The following is a 17,770-nucleotide window of genomic DNA, read 5'->3' as shown; positions in this document are numbered from 1 at the left end:
GATCCCACGTGTGTCAGAGCAGAACTGCAGTCCACTGGGTTTTCAATGGCTGAGTTTTCAGAAATCCATCACCAGACTTTTCTTCCAAGGAGCCACTGGGTGGACTAGAAGTTCCAACGTTTCTGCACCACGCAGGACTCCATTATATATTAGTATACACACACACACATATTAAATTACATTCCTTCTGTATCACAATGGCAGCTCCATGAGGGCAAGGATTTTGTCTGCTTGTTCATTGCTGTACCCTCAGCGCCTACAACAGTGCCTGGCATACAACAGGCGCTCACTAACCAGCCAATAAACAGTGTGTAGGAAAGAGAGGAAAGAAAGAGAATACAAATAAAGAAAACTTGGTCAGCTAGAACTCTCAACAACACGTACAAAATCCCGGGGCCCTCTCCAGCTCTCCCTTGCTCCTACTTAAGTTCCGCTGGGGAACTGCGTTCGTTCAGCGCCCTCGCACGGCGCCAGCACGGTCTCCCTAACGCTGGGTCCACCCAGTGCCCGATCAAGGGCCCTGGAGCGCGCTCCCGCTAATGAGCGTTGCTATCTCCCCTGCGTGCGCCCCCGCGGAGCTCCGTCCAGACCCCGCACCCGGTGAGTGTAACGGGACGAGAGCAAGCTGCGCCTGCGCACTCCAAGCCGGCCCCGGTAGGACCTCGGTCGGGGACTCGACGGGGAGCCGCAGCCCCAACGGGCTAAGAGGACTCGGCTTGGTCATGGCTGGAGTTTGGAGGCCGTGGTGGGGGAGGCGGCAGGAACAGCTCCAAACTAAAGAGGAGTCCTCTGGACCCAGAACTAACAGCCCGGGCCGGCGTTCTCGGCGACCAGTCCCAGGATGCTCTGCGTTGCGCCCGGCCCCGGACTACATTTCCCAGCGGCCCCCGCGGCCCGGCCCGGCTGCCAGCCCAAGCGCCGCGGCCTCTTTGTGAGTTGGCTGTGGAGTCGAGTCCTAGCCCCGGCTCGCCCGCGGGGGCGCTCGGCTCCCGGCCTCCGCGGACCGCCCGGAGCCGGTGCCGACTCGGAGGGAGGCGGCGGTGAGGAGTCTGGGAGCGCGCGCGCGCGCCTGGGCAGGATCGCCGGGCTGGAGCGGGCGCCGGGAGCAGCCGCGCCCCCGTGTGTGAGGGCGACCTGTGACAGCGTGTGTGACCGCGTGAGACACTGTGTGTGAGCACTGTGGCTGTGTACTGTGTGACCATGTTGGATTGTGAACAGCGTTACCGGGTGTGACTGTGAGGGGCTGAGTGTGAATAGTAGGACCAGTTACAACTGTGACCATGAGACTGTCAGACTGTGAGGGACTTGTGTGAATAGTGTGACCATGTGAGAATAGTGTGACTGTGAATATTGAGAACTGTGAACAGTGTAACTATGACAGACTGTCAGACTGTGGGGGACTGAGTGTGAAGAGTGTGACCATGTTAGAATAGTGTGACTAAATAGTGAGAACTGTGAACAGTGTAACTGAGAGACTGTCAGACTGTGGGGGACTAAGTGTGAATAGTGTGACTGTGAGAATAGTGTGACTGAATAGTGAGAGACTGTGAACAGTGTAACTGAGAGACTGTCAGACTGTGGGGGACTGAGTGTGAAGAGTGTGACCATGTTAGAATAGTGTGACTGAATAGTGAGAACTGTGAACAGTGCAACCATGAGAGACTGTCAGACTGTGGGGGACTGTGATAGTTGGAGCTGTGTGTCAGCTTGGCTGGACCCCAATTCTGTGTGGTTTAAGAAGTTGTGATGTGGGTTATTCCCATGATAGGATCGGATGTATATGTTTTGAGCAGCCAATCCATTGAAATGGAGTTTCCCTAGGGGTGTGGGCTACTTCTAATATATTTATGGACATCCTGGGAGAAGAGACACTCTTTTGTGGATCGGGCTCCTGTTGTGCTGCCTACAGCTGTCCGTGAGTGAACAATCCGCCATTCAGCTGGGATTTGTTGGAGTCAGCAGCTGGTATACTGCCTACCAACCTTGAGTTCATCAGCCCCTGCAGCTGCATGAATCAGGAAAAGCCTCCAGCTTGACATTTGATCCAAGAACTGGGGACTTGCCAGCTTCTTTAAGTGTGTGAGCCATTTTCCTAAGATAAATTTCTCTTTCTCTATATGTACATATAAGCTTTACTGGTTTTGCTTCTCTAGAGAACCCAGTCTAACACAGGGATTAAGTGTGAATAACTGTGTGAGAACAGTGTGACTGTGAATAGTGAGAAACTCTGAATAGTGTAACCAGGAGAGACTGTCAGACTGTGAGGGACTGAGTGTGAATAGTATGACCATATGAGAATAGTGTGACTGTGAATAGTGAGAGACTGTGAACAGTGCAACCAAAAGAGACTGTCAGACCATCAGGGACTGAGTGTGAATAGTGTCACTGTGTGAGAATAGTGTGATTGTGACTAGTGAGACACTTTGAACAGTAAATTGTGAGAGACTCACACTGTGGGGGACTGAGTGTGAATAGTGTGACTGTGAATAGTGAGAGATTGTGAATAGTGCAACCATGAGAGACTGTCAGACTGTGGAGGACTGAGTGTGAATATTGTGACTGAGAATAGTGTGACTGAATAGTGAGAATGGTGAGAGACTGTGTAAACGGTATGACTGTGAATAGTGTGCTATGAGGAATTGTGTAAACAGTGTGGGTGTGTGCCACTGTGACTGTGAAAGACTTGAGTGTGAACAGTGTGACCATGTGAGACTGTGAACAGGGTGGCTGTGTACTGTGTGACTATGACGGATTGTGAACAGTATGACCAGGTGTGACTTTGTGATCATGAGGGACTGAATATGAATCGTATGATAGTGTGAGACTGCCTGAACAATGACTGTGTGTGACTGTGACCGTGAGGGACTGTGAACAGTATAACCATGGGAGACCTTTTTAGACTGTGAGGGATGGAGTGTGACTAGTGTGACTGTGAATAGTGTGAACAGTGACAGACTATGTGAATAGTGTGACTGTGTGTGAGTAGTGTGCTCATGAGGGACTGTGTGAACAGTGTGGTGTGTGTCACTGTGTGACTGTGAAAGAGTGTGTGAACAGTGTGACCATGAGGGACTGAGTATGAATGGTGTGACCATGAGAGACTGTGTGAACACTACAGTGGTGTGTGAATAAAACCAAACTCACTGCTATCAAGTCAATTCTGACTCACAGCATCCCCCGTTGGGTTTCCACTTTTCGGAAATAGATCGCCCCATTTTCCTTCTGCAGAGTGACTGATGGGTTTGAACCACCTACCTTCTGGTTAGCAGTTAAATGTGTTAGGTGCTGTACCACCAGAGCTCCTGGAATAGTGTAATAGTAAGGGACTTTGTGAACAGTGTGGGTGTGTGTGACTGACCATATCAGATAGTGTGTGAGTACGGTGACCATAATGGACCATGAGTGAATAGTGTGGGTGTGTGTGACTGTGTGTCAATAATGTAACCATGAGGGACTCAGTGAGAATAGTATGATCGGGAGAGACCACAAGGGAACAGTGTGTGTGTGACTGTGAGACTGTGAAGTTTGACTGTGAGGGAGTCTGTGTGAATAATATGACTGTGAGAGATTGTGTGAAGAGTATGATCATGAGGGAGTGTATGTGACTGTATGTGAATAGTGACCATGTGTGAATAGTATGAGACTGAACAGTGTGACTGTGAGAGACTGTGTGAATACTGTGACTGTGTGAGACCGTTTTTGGATAGTGTGTGGCTGTGTGAGACTGTGTGACAGTATGTGATGGTGAATGGTACTTGTGTGAGACCATTTGAACAGTGTGTGACCATGTATGTGGCTGTGTGAGACTGTTTGTGAGACCATGTATGACTCAGATTGAGTGTATTACTATTTGAGTTTGATGGTAAGTGGGACTGTGTGTGAACAGTATGTGTGTCTGTGTGAGTCTGTGGACATGTGAGATAATGTGACAGTGTTTGAGAGTGTGTATGACAATATGTGATGGTGAGTGAAAGTGTATGTAAGACTGCAAACAGTGTCATTGTGTGAGACTGTATGTCACACTGAAATTGTGTGTCACAGTGTGTGATGGAGTGATTGGTCTTAAAGACTTGAGAATGTGTGACTGGGTCTGTGACCATGTGAAACTGTGAGACTGTGTGACCTTAGGTTAGTATGTGACAGTGTGTGTCACTGTGGGTTCTTGTGACAGTGTGACCTTAGGTTTGTATGTGACAGTGTGTGTCACTGTGGGTCCTTGTGACAGTGAGTGTTACATTGTGACCCAGGGTGGCCATCTGTGACCAGTGTTTGGGGAAGCATGTGCTACAGTGCAGGGGTGTGTCCACAAGCTGCCACGGGAACCATCAGTCTGGGCTTTGTGTGGTTTGTATGTCTGTGTTTGGGTGGTGGGTGGGAGGCTGTGTGGGTACCCTGGGAGGCCGTGTGCACCAGAGTTTGGGGAAAGAGACTGAGATGGGGGAGAGAACTGGAGAGGGAGAGGCTGAGAGAAGAGCCCAGCCTTGGGCCTGGAGAGCAGAGCAGGCTGCTGGGCCTCACCTCTGGCACAGGAGGCCATCTCTCTGTTCTTCATCTGGTCTGAGGGGTGAGGGATTGAGGACAAGGTCGAGAAGACCTCCCACACTTCAGGGGCTTTGCTTTCTTTATGTGGCCATGCTGAGGTTTGCATCTGGGTCTGTAAGACTCTATGACACAGTATGGCCATCTTTGGGAAAAATTATTCATGAGAAGAAATGACTGATGTTTTATGAACACAGAGGTGTGCCTGAGTCCGTGCTGAACGCTTTCCGTGGATCATCTCAATCCTCTCCAAAGTCAGTAGGCGTAGGCACCACATTATTGACAGGAAACAAGCCTGGAGTAGTTCAGCGGCAGGCCGCAGAGCCCACGTGGAGGATCAGGTGTTCGAGCGCGGGTGTTGTGATCTCTGACCCTGGCGGTTCTTCCCACTTGGCTGCTTGTGAGGCAGTAGGTTTACTTTCCGGCAGTAAGGAATGTTGGAAAAGAGCTGACTAAGCGGTGACCGTTCAGGCAGTGTTTCTGTCTTCTTTCTCTCTGAGCAAACTGCTTAGGAAAAAGTCAGGAGGTTGGTTTTCAGGCATGGTTTGTCATAAGCCAGCAGCAGAAGCAGGGAGTCCTGACTGTCATTTGGTCCAGTGTCCTCCAGGCCACCTGCCCCTCGGATGCCTACTCTGTGTACCTTTCCACCTTCTGGATTTCTCTCTCATCCTTTAGAAAGGGTGGGGACATACTCCCCTTCAACACCACCCTCTAGAGGAGGGGCTGAGAAGCCCAAGCTGGACCCCACTTTGGCTCAGTTAACCTCCACAGAACTTTAGATTCTTTGCCTAGGGGAAGCCCTCATGCGTGAAGAGGGGAAGTACCTTGGCAGAGCCATTCTGCAGAGTAAGCGGTTACTGTGTATAATCATAAATGAGGTGATTTGTGCGCAGAACATACTCCACCTTGGAGTTCCAAAGCACAGAGGAAGGAGACTGGCACATGTAGTTATGAATGAGTGCCTCAGTGACACCCCATGTGTACTTCTGTGGTGAACAGGAGGAGGGAGAAGGAAAGAAAAGGCAATGGGGTTGTCTCAGGGGATGATGCTGGGAGCTCAGGGTACGGCTGGCACCTTACACTCTCTTTCACCCTCTCCAGCTCCACCTTCTCAGGACGCTGCCTTCTCCAAAGGAGGAGCCTTAGGGGAAGGACAGAAGAGCTGTCACACATTCTGGCATTCTCAAAGTCATGTCCAAGGTAAGGGAGCGTCTCATTTTTCTGCCCTGAAATGCCATTGTGTTTGTGGACTATAATGAAGTGCTGTTTGTCCCACAACCTGATCCGCATTTCCTCCTCTCCAGTAAAAAGAAGGTCCCCAAAAGCCCAGTGGGTGCCCCCCTCCCCTGCATTTTCATCTTCATTCAGGAAATGGTTCAGCACCTCTCACAGACTGAGAGGACTCTGACGGACTCTGTCAGGAAACAACGAGAGGCGGAATTCGACGCCATGGTGAAATAGAGAGGCTTCTCTTCCACGGGGACTTGATTGGCTGACATGGAGGTGAATGAGCAGATGTAGGCTACAGCTTTCCAAGGCCTGGGTCTGTGAGGAGGCCGAGCCGGGAGGGCTGTGCGGTGGTCTTCTCCATGGAGCCCAGCACTGGCTCCTGGTCCCCGCGACGGGCTGGGGCTTCAGCATTAACGTGTGGCATGAGCTGAGGAGTCCACTTGCAGGTGCTCTGAAGCCTCCTCTGTCTTTGGTGCTAGGTGGTTTGGCTGTGACAAGCCCAGCTGTGACTCCTTTGTCCTTTTCTTGCTTCATGTTCGCAGAGCTTTATAAACACAGGGTGACTGGAGATGGCTGGGTTGTCCTCGTAGCCCCTTAAGCCCCACCTGTGTGGTTGTGTTCACAAAGGAGAGCATTTCGAATTGTTTCCAGCAGGAGGGGTGTTTGCAGTAGCGTTGGCTCCATCACGGAGGGAAGAAACCAAAAAACCCAACCTCTGCTGTGGAGTCGCATCTGGTTCAGAGTGACCCCTCCGTGGGTTTCAAAGGTGGGATCATTACGGAAGTAGATTGTCCAACCTTCCTTCCAAGGAGTGGTTGGTAGGTTTGAACCGCCAGCCTTCTGGTTAGCAGTCAAATGCCTTAGGCATTACGTGGAGGGAAAAGAAGATAAAATTAGTTAAAAAAAAAAAAAAGAGGAAAAAGGGGGTTACCCTATCAACATTTAGCAGCCATCCTGCCAGGTTTAAGGAGCCCTGTGGCACAGTGGTGAAGTGCTTGGCTGCTAACCGAAAGGTTTGCAGTTCAAACCCTCCAGGTGACTCCACGGGAGAAAGGCCTGGCCATCTGCTTCTGAAAGGTCAGTTGAAAGCGCTATGGAGCAGTTCTGCTCTGTAACACATGGGGTTGAGGTGAGTCAGCAGCAACTGCCAGGTTTACTGGGCCATTCTGTGGTTGCCTAAGGTGAAGTAAGGGACTCGATCCGTGGCTTCAGGGAGCTCACTGTCTGCTGAAGGAGACGGGCAGGGCAGCAAGGCCAGAGCCCAGAGGGAGCGAGCTGTGGGCGTCCAGAGGAGGAAGCACCGCAGGGTGCTGAAAGGACGGCGGGGGTGGGAAGGGACTGCTGGGAGGAGTGGGTGGGGACGTGGAGCTGAGTATCGCAGGGAGGGGAGATGAGGCAGCCCTCCAGGCAAAGGGCAGGATTTCCCACAAGATACTCGGCCTCAGCATTTTTCAGATTTGACAGATGCTTTTCCACAGCCTCACTCTTGCGGCTGGATGATGTTGCCTGGCCCAGAGCACCCTTGTTGAGCAGTCCGTGTGTGTCTCCAGTCAGGCAAATCTGAATTTTCCCTGTGATGCTGTGGAGATCAGCTCTCGTTTCTTTGAAATAAACTCCTACAAAGTTTTCTTTTCAGACTGTTGTGTGGTGTCTAGTCCATTCTGACTCATGGTGACCCATGTGAGTAGAACTGCCCCATGGGTTTTTCTGTGTTGTCTTTATGGCAGCAAAGCACCGGGTCTTTTCTCCTGCAGAGCCACTGGGTGGGTTTGAACCACCCACCTTTCAGTTGGCAGCTGAGCACTTAAATGTTGCACCATTAGGGCTCCTTTCCATCGTGACTAACTCACTGCCTTCCAGCCAGATCCGACTTATAGCAACCCCTCCTTGGGTTTCCAAGGCGATATCACTACAGAAGTAGATTGCCCAGCCTTCCTTCTGAGGAGTGGCTAGTGGGTTTGAACTGTTAGCCTTCTGGTCAGCAGTCAAGTGCCTTAGGCACTACACTACCAGAGCTCCCTCCATTGTGACTAGGACTTCCCAAACTTAATCTCAGCACATGTTTAAACTTACACTGTTTTGACCCAGCAATAGGAGCTGATGAGAAAATGCTTCAGACTTGGAGGAAAAGTGTCGGCCCCTGTTCTCCCTGCCCACCATCCCACCCCTGGTTGTTGGTGACGTTGGTTCTCTGGGTGATGTTCCTGGGGTGATGTGAGGAATGGAAGGGAACAGGCCAGTGAGGATTTACTCTTCTTAGCTGTGGGTTCCAGACTTCTGGTGTTTGCTTCCAAGAAGGGACAATGTGTTGGAACAGGTGAGACCACGTAATCAGCCGTGGGGTTTATTACCAATGCTGACTGCAGTGCCAGGACTGTGGTTGTGGGGTTTATCGCCGACACTGACTCCAACCCCAAGATAGTGGTCGTGGGTTTATTACCGATGCCGACTCCAGCACTAGGACCACAGTTGGGTGTATAACTCCTGCTGACCCCAGCCCCAGGACCACAGTCAGCGGCACAGCGGCAGTGACCCAGTGCCTCCTGGAACCACTCCCTCCAGTGGGAAGCCTCAGTTTGACCCTTTTACATGAAAGTAAAGGAGCCCTGGTGGCACAATGGTTAAGTGCTTGTTTACCAATGAAAAGGTTGGTGGTTTGAACCTACTGGCCACTCCGTGGGAAAAAAGCCTGGGTGATCTGCTCCTGTAAAGATTTCAGCCTAGGAAACCCTATGGGGTAGTTCTCTCTGTCACGTGGGGTTGCACAAGTCGGAACTGACTCGATGGCACATGACAGCAACACAGGAAAGACATTCCTCCACCACATGGTCCGATCCTCGGTGCGGGTTGTAGACCCCGTCCCAGGCTATCCCTCAGTGGGGAGGTGGGTACACTTACAAGCAGCTCGGTTCCTCATTACTGCTTTCTTCATGCACATTGGGTTTTTCTCAGGACGCCATTGCCCAAGGTGAACCTCCCTGTGCTGGGGCAGCTTGGCTTGGACACGCCCAGTTGATACTCTAACTGGAGCTGTTTTCTGACAGTCAGGGGGTCTGTCACAAATACAAAAAAAGGCTTCTCAAAGTAAGACTGCTTTTCCTGGTTTGTATCATAAAACTGTCGGGTGAATGTTTCACTTTATGTGAAGATGATTTTGTTCATAATAAAAGCCTACATCATTATCTGCAGTTATTATGCCTACTTTTCTACGGTTTGTTTCTACATGTTTATCTCACAGGAGAATGCCCGGCTTGAGTGTGCAGGGAGCAAACCTGGTCTTGCTTCATGACGTAGCAAAGATTCTTCATTCCATGTGCAACAGCATTGTGTGAGAGCTGTGCTGTGACGTTCTCACAACTCTCTTGATCACTAGGCATGCACACTTGTGTACCTCTAATGAGAGCGGCAGGTATTTTTTGATGTACTTTGTTATCAGATTCAGAAATGTTCACTATTTGACTAGATGAGACTTGATGAGATGGATTGATATGGTGGCTGCAACAGTGGGCTCAAGCATACCAGCAATTGTGAGGATGGCACAACCAGGCAGTGTTCTGTTTTATTGTACAGGGGCTCATTATGAGTTGGAAGCGACTCAACGGCACCCAACATTGACAACAAGGATGATACTTAAGGAACGATGGTGGTGCAGTAGTTAAGGCATTTGGGTGCTAAATAAAAGGTTGGCAGTTCAAACCCACCAGGTGCTCCACAGGAGAAAGATAAGGCAGTTTGCCTCCGTTTAGACTGACAGCTTTGGAAACCCTGTGGGGCAGTTCCACTCTGTCCTGTAGGGGCACTATGAGTGCAATAGACTCCAGGCAGCAGGTGTGGTTTGTGCTTTGCTTCTGTGAAGATTGGAAGCCTTGGAAACCCTGTGGGGGAGTTCCACTTTGTCCTCCAGGGGCGCTGTAGTCAACTCCACGGCAGTGGGTGTGGTTTGGGCTTTCCTTCTGTGAAGATTGACAGCCTTGGAGACCCTGTGGGGGAGTTCTACTCTGTCCTCTAGGGGCGCTGTGGGTCAGAATGGACTCCATGGTAGTGGGTGTGTCTTGGGCTTTGCTTCTGTGAAGACTGACAGCCTTGGAGATGTGGGGGAGTTCCACTCTGTCCTCCAGGGGCACTGTGGGTCAGAATCAACTCGATGGCAGTGGGTTTGCTTTTTAGGATGATTCTTGTAAGTACTGCTGTCTTTTCTCTTAGGCAGGATGATAAATTACCAACAGTTTTTGAAATTTTGCGGGTCACCAAGAGCTGCTACATAACCTTATATTGCCCCTTATCCACTGAGCCTCAGGACACTTTTTACTGCCAAAGCAAAGGCATCCCAGCCCCAAGTAACTTCGATTGTACTTCTTGGTTTCTTCCTACTGGGCGCTGGTTATTTGGGGCCAAACATTTACTTTACTCTACCCCGTCCTCTTGAGACATCAGAAGTCGAGGGTTTTGCTCACCTTCATTTTCCTGTAGTCCAGCTTTCTGCTAGTTTTGAAAAGTAAGCCTGTCATTCATTCAAAACCATCCACAGGAGAGGAGTTTGTGAAATGAATGATTAATATGCTACAAACAAAAGACTTAGGTTGCCATTGTAACATTCATAATGATGGAGAATATTAACAGTAGGTAGCATTTACATTAAGTGTGTAAGACTCACAGTGTCATCAGTGAGATGACATGCATCACTTTGACAGCTGGCGGGCGAATGTTGTCTTCGCCACCAAGCATGAATTCAGTGGGGTTTTGACTCATCATTCAACTTCCTGGTTGCTCTTTGTTGTATCACGTTGTCAGATGCCACTGACTCACAGTGAGTCCAGGTGCAACAGCGTGAAACACCGTGCGGTCCCGTGCCATCCTCAGTCATTGCCATGGTTGAGCCCATTGCTGCAGCCGCTGTTTCAGTCCATCCTGTTGAGGGTCTCCCGTTTTTCACTGACCCTCGGCTTTACCAAGCCCGATTTCCTCCTTCAGGGACTGGTCCCTCCCACCTCCCCCCGCCAAGTATGTGAGACAAAGTCTTACCATCCTCACTTCTAAGGAGCATTCTGGCTGTACTTCTAACAGGGACTGATTTGTTCGTTCTGGCAGTCCACGGTATATTCAGTATTCTTCACCAACACCAAGATTCAAAGGCATCAGCTCTTTGGTCTTCATTATTCATTGTCCAGCTTTCATATGCATGTAAGGCGATTGAAAATGCTATGGCTTGGGTTAGCCTTCAAAGTGACATTGTTGCTTCTTAACGCTTTGAAGAGATGTTGGCAGCAGATTTGCACAGTGCAGTACGGCATCTGCTTTCTTGATTGCTGCTTCCGTGGATGTTGATTGTGGATCCAAGTAAAATGAAATCCCTGAAAATTTCAATCTTTTCTCCATTTATTGTGATGCTGCTTATTGGTCCAGCTGTGAGGATTTCTGTTGTCTATGTTGAGGTATAATCCATACCGAAGGCTGTGGTCTTTGAACTTCATCAGTAGGTGCTTCAAGTCCTCTGTGCTTTCAGTAAATGAGGTGTTATCTGCATATCAAAGGCTGTTAATGAGTTTTCCTCCAATCCTGATGCCATGTTCTTCTTCATATGGTCCAGATTCTTGGATTATTTGCTCAACATAGAGACTTGGGTCCAACTCGACAGCACATAACAACAACAACAACCACAAGAGACTGAATAAGTATAGTGAGAGCATACAACTGACACACCCTTCTTGATTTTAAACCATGCAGTATCCCCTTATTCCATTCTATGTACTGTTAAAGCATACATTTAAGTCATATTTTTACAAAATCACTATAAAACTTATTTATTATTTTTATTACATACATATCTAATTTTAGAAAATGGATCTTACAAGAAACAAGCATATATATTTTTTTATATATTGATATCTTTGGAACACTGCCCCTTCCACTGTTGTTGTTGTTAGGTACTGTCAAGTTGGCTCCGACTCATAATGACCCTGTGTGCAACAGAATGAAACACCGCCTGGTCCTGTGCCAGCCCCTTACTACACCTAAGCCCACTGTTGCAGCCACTGTGTCAGTCTCATTGAGGGCCTTCCCTCAATGTGACCCTCCACTTTACCAAGCATGATATCCTTCTCCAGGGAGTGGTCTATTCTGACCACTGTGCAGTTTGAAAAATGCTGATTTTAGACCTTGTGACATCTCTGAAGGCTCAACTTAGGGCCTGCGTCTTCTTTGAAGCCTTTTTTCATGGTGTGATTTATCCTGATTTCTCCAGCTTGAGAAATGCTCTGTGTATTTTTGCATGGCTAGCATACCTTGATTGTTGATCATGTTCTGTGGTTGCCCGATTTTGTGTATGTGTTGTGAATCATCTCTCCTCTGTAGGACTGTAAACTCTCTGTGAGTGGAGACCATCTCTGAACCTGCACACTTTCCAAGACAGGCTAACAAAGCAGCACAGAGACGCGTCCAGCAGTGTACTGGACATGGGTCACTCAGAGCCTGACATACTGCCAGGAAAGTCCACTCTCTGCAGCGTTTCTCTCCAGAAGCGCAGACAATTGAACTCTTTGGCCTGGGCCCATGGGAGGGTGTGAACATTCACTGAATGAGAATGTCTTTCTGTCATTTCAGGGTTTGGTGACATTTGGGGATGTGGCTGTAGATTTCTCTCCAGAGGAGTGGGAATGGCTGACACCTGCTCAGAGGAATTTGTACAGGAAGGTGATGCTGGAGAACTATAGGAGCCTGGTGTCACTGGGTAAGGAGGGCACCCTGGAATCAGACCTGCACGCAAGGCTGCTGCCCAGCGTGAGTGGGAGCCTCTGATGTGCTCCACTAAAAATGTCTTTTCTTGGAACCCAAGATAGTTTGTAGAATCAGCAGCTTCACTGGACTGTTCCTTCACGTCCATCTCCCCCATTCATACATTCTTCACACATTCTTTACCTTTTCCTCCATGCCCTCCTATGATGTTGTTGCCTTCCCAATAACCAAGGAATAGGATCAGACCTATGGGCTTGGCTAATTGCCCTTGTATTTCTGGTCAGCAGGAGCTTCTGTATCGAAGCCAGACGTGATCTCATTGTTGGAGCAAGGAAAAGCGCCCTGGATGGTGAAGAAGGAGGGGACAGGAGGCCCATGCCCTGGTGAGTGAGAGAGACCAGGGAAGCAGAACCCACTGCCAATCAACACTCAGAGGTCTCAGAGGTTGTAGTTCCTAGTTGATACTTCCTGAGTACTGGGAGGACACGGAGGCATTTGTAGCTTGGGCCCCAGCTTACTGTCTTTGTCTTCTTTCACCTAATGATAGCCTGTGTTCCTGTTACTCTTGATCCAGATCCACAGCTTCTCCTTGGCCTTGCCTCTGGGTTTGCACACGTAGCTCCATTCCACTTCTTATCCATTCCACATCTTATAAATGCAGCCTCTACAGTGCTTTCCCTTTCTCCCATTCCAGTCACACCTTCCTTTCAGGCTGACTGAGGTACTCATTAGTTTAGACAGACTTGTGCAGTTTCTGCTTTGACCAAAAGACTCTGCTAAATTCTTGGGATTATTCAGACTTTATAAACCATCAAGAAAGCAAGCTTTTCCAGTTGGGTTTTCAAGTCTGGGTAACAGGATGGTGACAGCACATAAGGGAAATAAGTCAGAAGAGATGGGAGATGGGAGAGATGGGAGACTAGGCTTTGGCTGTAAGAAGTTTGGTTGTTTCTTTGAGATGGGAAAGTTCCAGGTGGAGAAATACAACATGTAACTGGATAGGGAGATAAGAGACTCAAAATGAAAAAACAAAAACTCTTGAGAGATGTCAAAGTGAATGAAGGAAATCACTGGGCCTGAGATTCTGACAAACAGATCCCAGGGTCTGTGGGAGGAAGTGGGTGTCTGACAACTTTTTTGGTTCAGTAAAACGTGCAAAAGCCAGAACGCGTGTAAGGTGGAAACCTGTCAGAGAAGGAAAACTCAAATGTTTTCCACTAATAGTGATAGAAAAATGGTAAGCCTGCACCTTGTTGGAGGTGGAAAACCTGAGAGCTGGAAAAACAAGGCACTTCCGCTGAGTTCTGCTCTCACAGTTTTCACTGTATTGTCTTCTAAATGGTCTCAGCAGTTTCTGCCTTGGGTCACATTTTATAAATTCTTATTTTTCTAGGTAGTTATCCTTTTCATTTAGGCTATCAAATGGATTTGAGCCAGTAATATCCTATAATTATTTTTATTTCTTTTACATCTACGGTGACTTCCAATTTCCATCACACAGACACAGACACATACACATTAAGTTTGCTACTGTTTTGTCTATTTCGTTTAAAGATCTGACTTATGGATTTATCTATCAGTGTTACCATCTTCTAAGTCTCTCTTCTTTAACTCGACTTTTTCCTGTTTCCATGGGTTTATTTTGTTCTTCACCTTCCTGAAATGAATTCTTAACCTTTTTGTTTCATTGTCTCTTATTCAGTAGTGGAATTCTGAATGGTTATGAATTTCCCTCTGAAGATAGCTTAAGCTGTCTGATTCATATACGTACATATATGTTGTTGTTATGTGCCGTCGAGTCGGACCTGACTCATAGAGAACCCTCCTTGGGTTTCTGAGGCAGTATCACTATGGAAGTAGATTGCCCCATCTTCCTTCCGAGGAGTGGCTGGTGGGTTTGAACCGTCAGCCTTCTGGTTAGCAGTCAAGTGCCTTAGCCACTATGCTACCAGAGCTCCTATATATATATAATTTTTTATTTTTTTGCTGTTTCTAGATAATCTTTTTTACTTACCTTTCACTCAAGAAATGTTTAAAAGAGAATTTTCTTATTTTACTATATTTTGATCAGATAGTTTGTTGTATTTGATCAGGCAGTGATTGGAACCTGTTCTCCTTTTTTGCTATTTGACGATTCTGTGTGGCTCAGTTTTTGCAAACCCTCTGTGGTTTCAGAAGATAGTCTCTATTCTGAATGCAGAGATCCTGTTATATACCATGAGGGTTACTTTGCAGTTAGGTAAGTAAAGGCTGTCTTTACTTACCATCCATTAGTTTTCTTAACACCTTTGTTAAGAGATAAAGTACATACAGTAAAGTACATTCATTTAAATTGTACAATGTGAGGAGTCCTGACAATTGTATGCATTGAGTAAATGAGTCAAGAAGAGATTGGGAAAAGTCCTTTGCAGGCAGATAAGCAGCAGGTGTTGTGTTCTTCTGGTGGGAACAGAAGGGATACTTACATAGCTAAAGTGGAATAAGCCAGGGGGAGAGGACCAGAGATATGGTCTGCAAGGGCTAGAGTATATTGAGCTTTGTAGAGGATGGTAGGAACTATGTATGATGTTATAAATGTGAGCAGAGGAATGAGGTGATCTGACTTGGGAACGGAAAGAGGAAAACTTACTAAGAGCTGTGTTAGCTTAATAAAAGTAATTAGATGCAAAATTATTTTTATATCAAGGCACCTTAGATTTGGGGACCTATTGAAAATGTACTGTATTACATAGAATGGAACTTTCAGGAAGATCATTTCTTACTGCAAAATATTAGTCACAGAGTTTCACGTGCAACCGAAGGCAGCTAACAGCACCGAGGGTGTCTCGGCATCTTATGGAGGCTTTTGAGCCATGTCTTTGACATTATGAAATTAGCTTTTTAAAAATAATTAACCTATTTGATTACAGGGTAACTAGAGGCAAGAAGGGAGCTCTGGTAGCATAGTGCCTAAGGCACTTGACTGCTAACCAGAAGGCTGGCGGTTCAAACCCACCAGCCACTCCTCGGAAGGAAGGTTGGGCAATCCTACTTCTGTAGTGATACTGCCTCAGAAACCCAAGGAGGGGTCGCTATGAGTCAGGCCGACTCAACAGCATATAACAACAACAACGACAGAGGCAAGAAAGGGTATTTGGAAACTGTTATGTTAACTTAGATAATAAAATGATGATTATAATTTCATATGATTTCTTAGTTATTTTTTCTGGTATTACTTACTGATTACATACGATTCATTTATTTCCGTAGCTTTCTTAAGTTCTCATTCTTTATACTCTCATACTTTACAGACTACATGACTGTATTTCAGAGCTGCTACACCCTTGAAGTTCTTAGGTATTTTATTCACCTATTTTTGTTCTGGAAGTTTCTGTACTTTTAATGCATAAATACAAAAGATGCTTATTTTCTTGCTGTCTTTTAGATTGGGAACATGTACTTGGAGATAGTGAATTTTCATCAAAGAAAGCTATTTATGAAGAGTCATCCAGAGTGGTGATGATAGGAAAAAGCCACCACAGTTATGACCATGATTGCTCCAGTTTGAGAGAAGACTGTACCAGTGAGGGCTATTTTGAGAGCCAGTTGGGAAGCCAGGAGACACATTCAAGTCAACTGATGATTGTGCATAAGGAAATCCTTACTGAAGAACAAAGCAGTAAATATAGTAAGTCTTGGCGAACTTTCCATCGGGATGCTATGGTTGATATACAACATAGCATTCCCACCAAAGAAACAGTTCATAAGCACGAGCCAAAAAAGAAAAGGTATCGAAAAAAATCTGTTGAAATGAGACGTAAGAAAGTCTACATAGAAAAGAAACTTTTGAAATGTAATGAGTGTGAGAAGGTGTTCAACCAGAGCTCATCTCTTACTCTTCACCAGCGAATTCACACTGGAGAGAAGCCCTATGCATGTGTTGAATGTGGGAAAACCTTCAGCCAGAGTGCAAACCTAGCTCAACATAAGAGAATACACACAGGGGAGAAACCCTATGAGTGTAAGGAATGTAGGAAAGCCTTCAGCCAGAATGCACACCTGGCTCAACACCAGAGAGTTCATACTGGAGAAAAACCCTATGAGTGTAAGGAATGTAAAAAAGCCTTCAGTCAGATTGCACACCTGACTCAACACCAGAGAGTTCATACTGGAGAGAGACCTTTTGAATGTATCGAATGTGGAAAGGCCTTTAGCAATGGCTCATTTCTTGCTCAGCATCAGAGAATCCACACAGGTGAGAAACCTTATGTGTGTAATGTGTGTGGGAAAGCCTTTAGCCATCGTGGATACCTAATTGTACATCAGAGAATTCATACTGGAGAGAGGCCCTATGAATGTAAGGAATGTAGGAAAGCCTTCAGCCAATATGCACACCTTGCTCAACATCAGAGAGTTCATACTGGAGAAAAACCTTATGAATGTAAAGTATGTAGGAAAGCGTTCAGCCAGATTGCATACCTGGATCAACATCAAAGGGTCCATACAGGAGAGAAACCCTATGAATGTATTGACTGTGGGAAGGCCTTCAGCAACAGTTCCTCACTGGCACAACATCAGAGAAGTCACACTGGGGAAAAACCCTACATGTGTCAGGAATGTAGGAAGACATTTAGCCAGAATGCAGGCCTTGCTCAACATCAGAGAATTCATACTGGAGAAAAACCTTACGAATGTAATGTTTGTGGGAAAGCCTTTAGCTATAGTGGATCTCTTACTCTACATCAGAGAATTCATACTGGGGAAAGACCCTATGAATGTAAGGACTGCAGGAAATCTTTCAGGCAGCGTGCACACCTTGCTCATCACGAGAGAATTCATACTATGGAGTCGTTCTTGACTCTTTCCTCTCCCTCACCCTCCACATCCAGTCAGTTGCCAAGACCTGTAGGTTTTATTTCCTAAATATGTCTGGAATGTGATCCCTTTAATATATTTTCATTCCATCATCCTTGTCTAAGATACAATCTATTTGATGTGGAAACTGTGGAAATAGCTTCCTAATTGCTTTCCCTGTAGCCACTGTTGTCTCCCTTGATTGTCCGCATTGCAGCCAAACATATTTTTAAAAATAGAAGTTTAATCACACCCTCTGTCCCTTGCTGAAGCCCTTCAGTGATACTGCATATTTCTTAGGTGACAAGCACACGATCCTCAAAACAGCCTAAGAGATACCCTTCCCTATCCCCAGATCTTGGTCCAGTCTACTTTTCAAAGCCCTGTTATGTCAACATTTGTCTCATTCTCTGGATATTTAACCAGAATTAACTCA

At 46.9% G+C, this 17,770-nt stretch overlaps 1 protein-coding gene across 1 annotated transcript; it reads left to right on the top strand.

Moving 5' to 3' along the window:
* Window positions 1–841: 841 nt before the first annotated feature.
* Window positions 842–17,666, top strand: LOC103210417 (zinc finger protein 583). Its single transcript, XM_042783032.1, has 6 exons — window positions 842–1,156; window positions 12,370–12,496; window positions 12,789–12,884; window positions 15,926–16,926; window positions 17,095–17,257; window positions 17,635–17,666. Exons 1-6 carry the CDS (start codon window positions 842–844, stop codon window positions 17,664–17,666), a joined length of 1,734 nt encoding a protein of 577 aa, XP_042638966.1.
* The last annotated feature ends 104 nt before the right edge of the window (window positions 17,667–17,770 follow it).

The sequence above is a fragment of the Orycteropus afer genome, unplaced genomic scaffold, assembly GCF_000298275.1.
Source record: "Orycteropus afer afer isolate SDZICR_OR568_19922 unplaced genomic scaffold, OryAfe1.0 scaffold00610, whole genome shotgun sequence".
NCBI lineage: Eukaryota > Metazoa > Chordata > Mammalia > Tubulidentata > Orycteropodidae > Orycteropus > Orycteropus afer.
Note: the sequence above shows the minus strand (reverse complement) of the source record. Positions and strands in the feature narration are given on the sequence as shown.

Excerpts from the sequence above, each read along its gene's own strand:
- LOC103210417 (XM_042783032.1), top strand. The coding sequence starts at position 842 with ATGCTCTGCGTTGCGCCCGGCCCCGGACTACATTTCCCAGCGGCCCCC. Across the intron at positions 12,885-15,925 it reads GACAGGAGGCCCATGCCCTG|ATTGGGAACATGTACTTGGA; the intron begins GTGAGTGAGAGA and ends GCTGTCTTTTAG. Across the intron at positions 16,927-17,094 it reads AAAAACCTTATGAATGTAAA|GAATGTAGGAAGACATTTAG; the intron begins GTATGTAGGAAA and ends TACATGTGTCAG.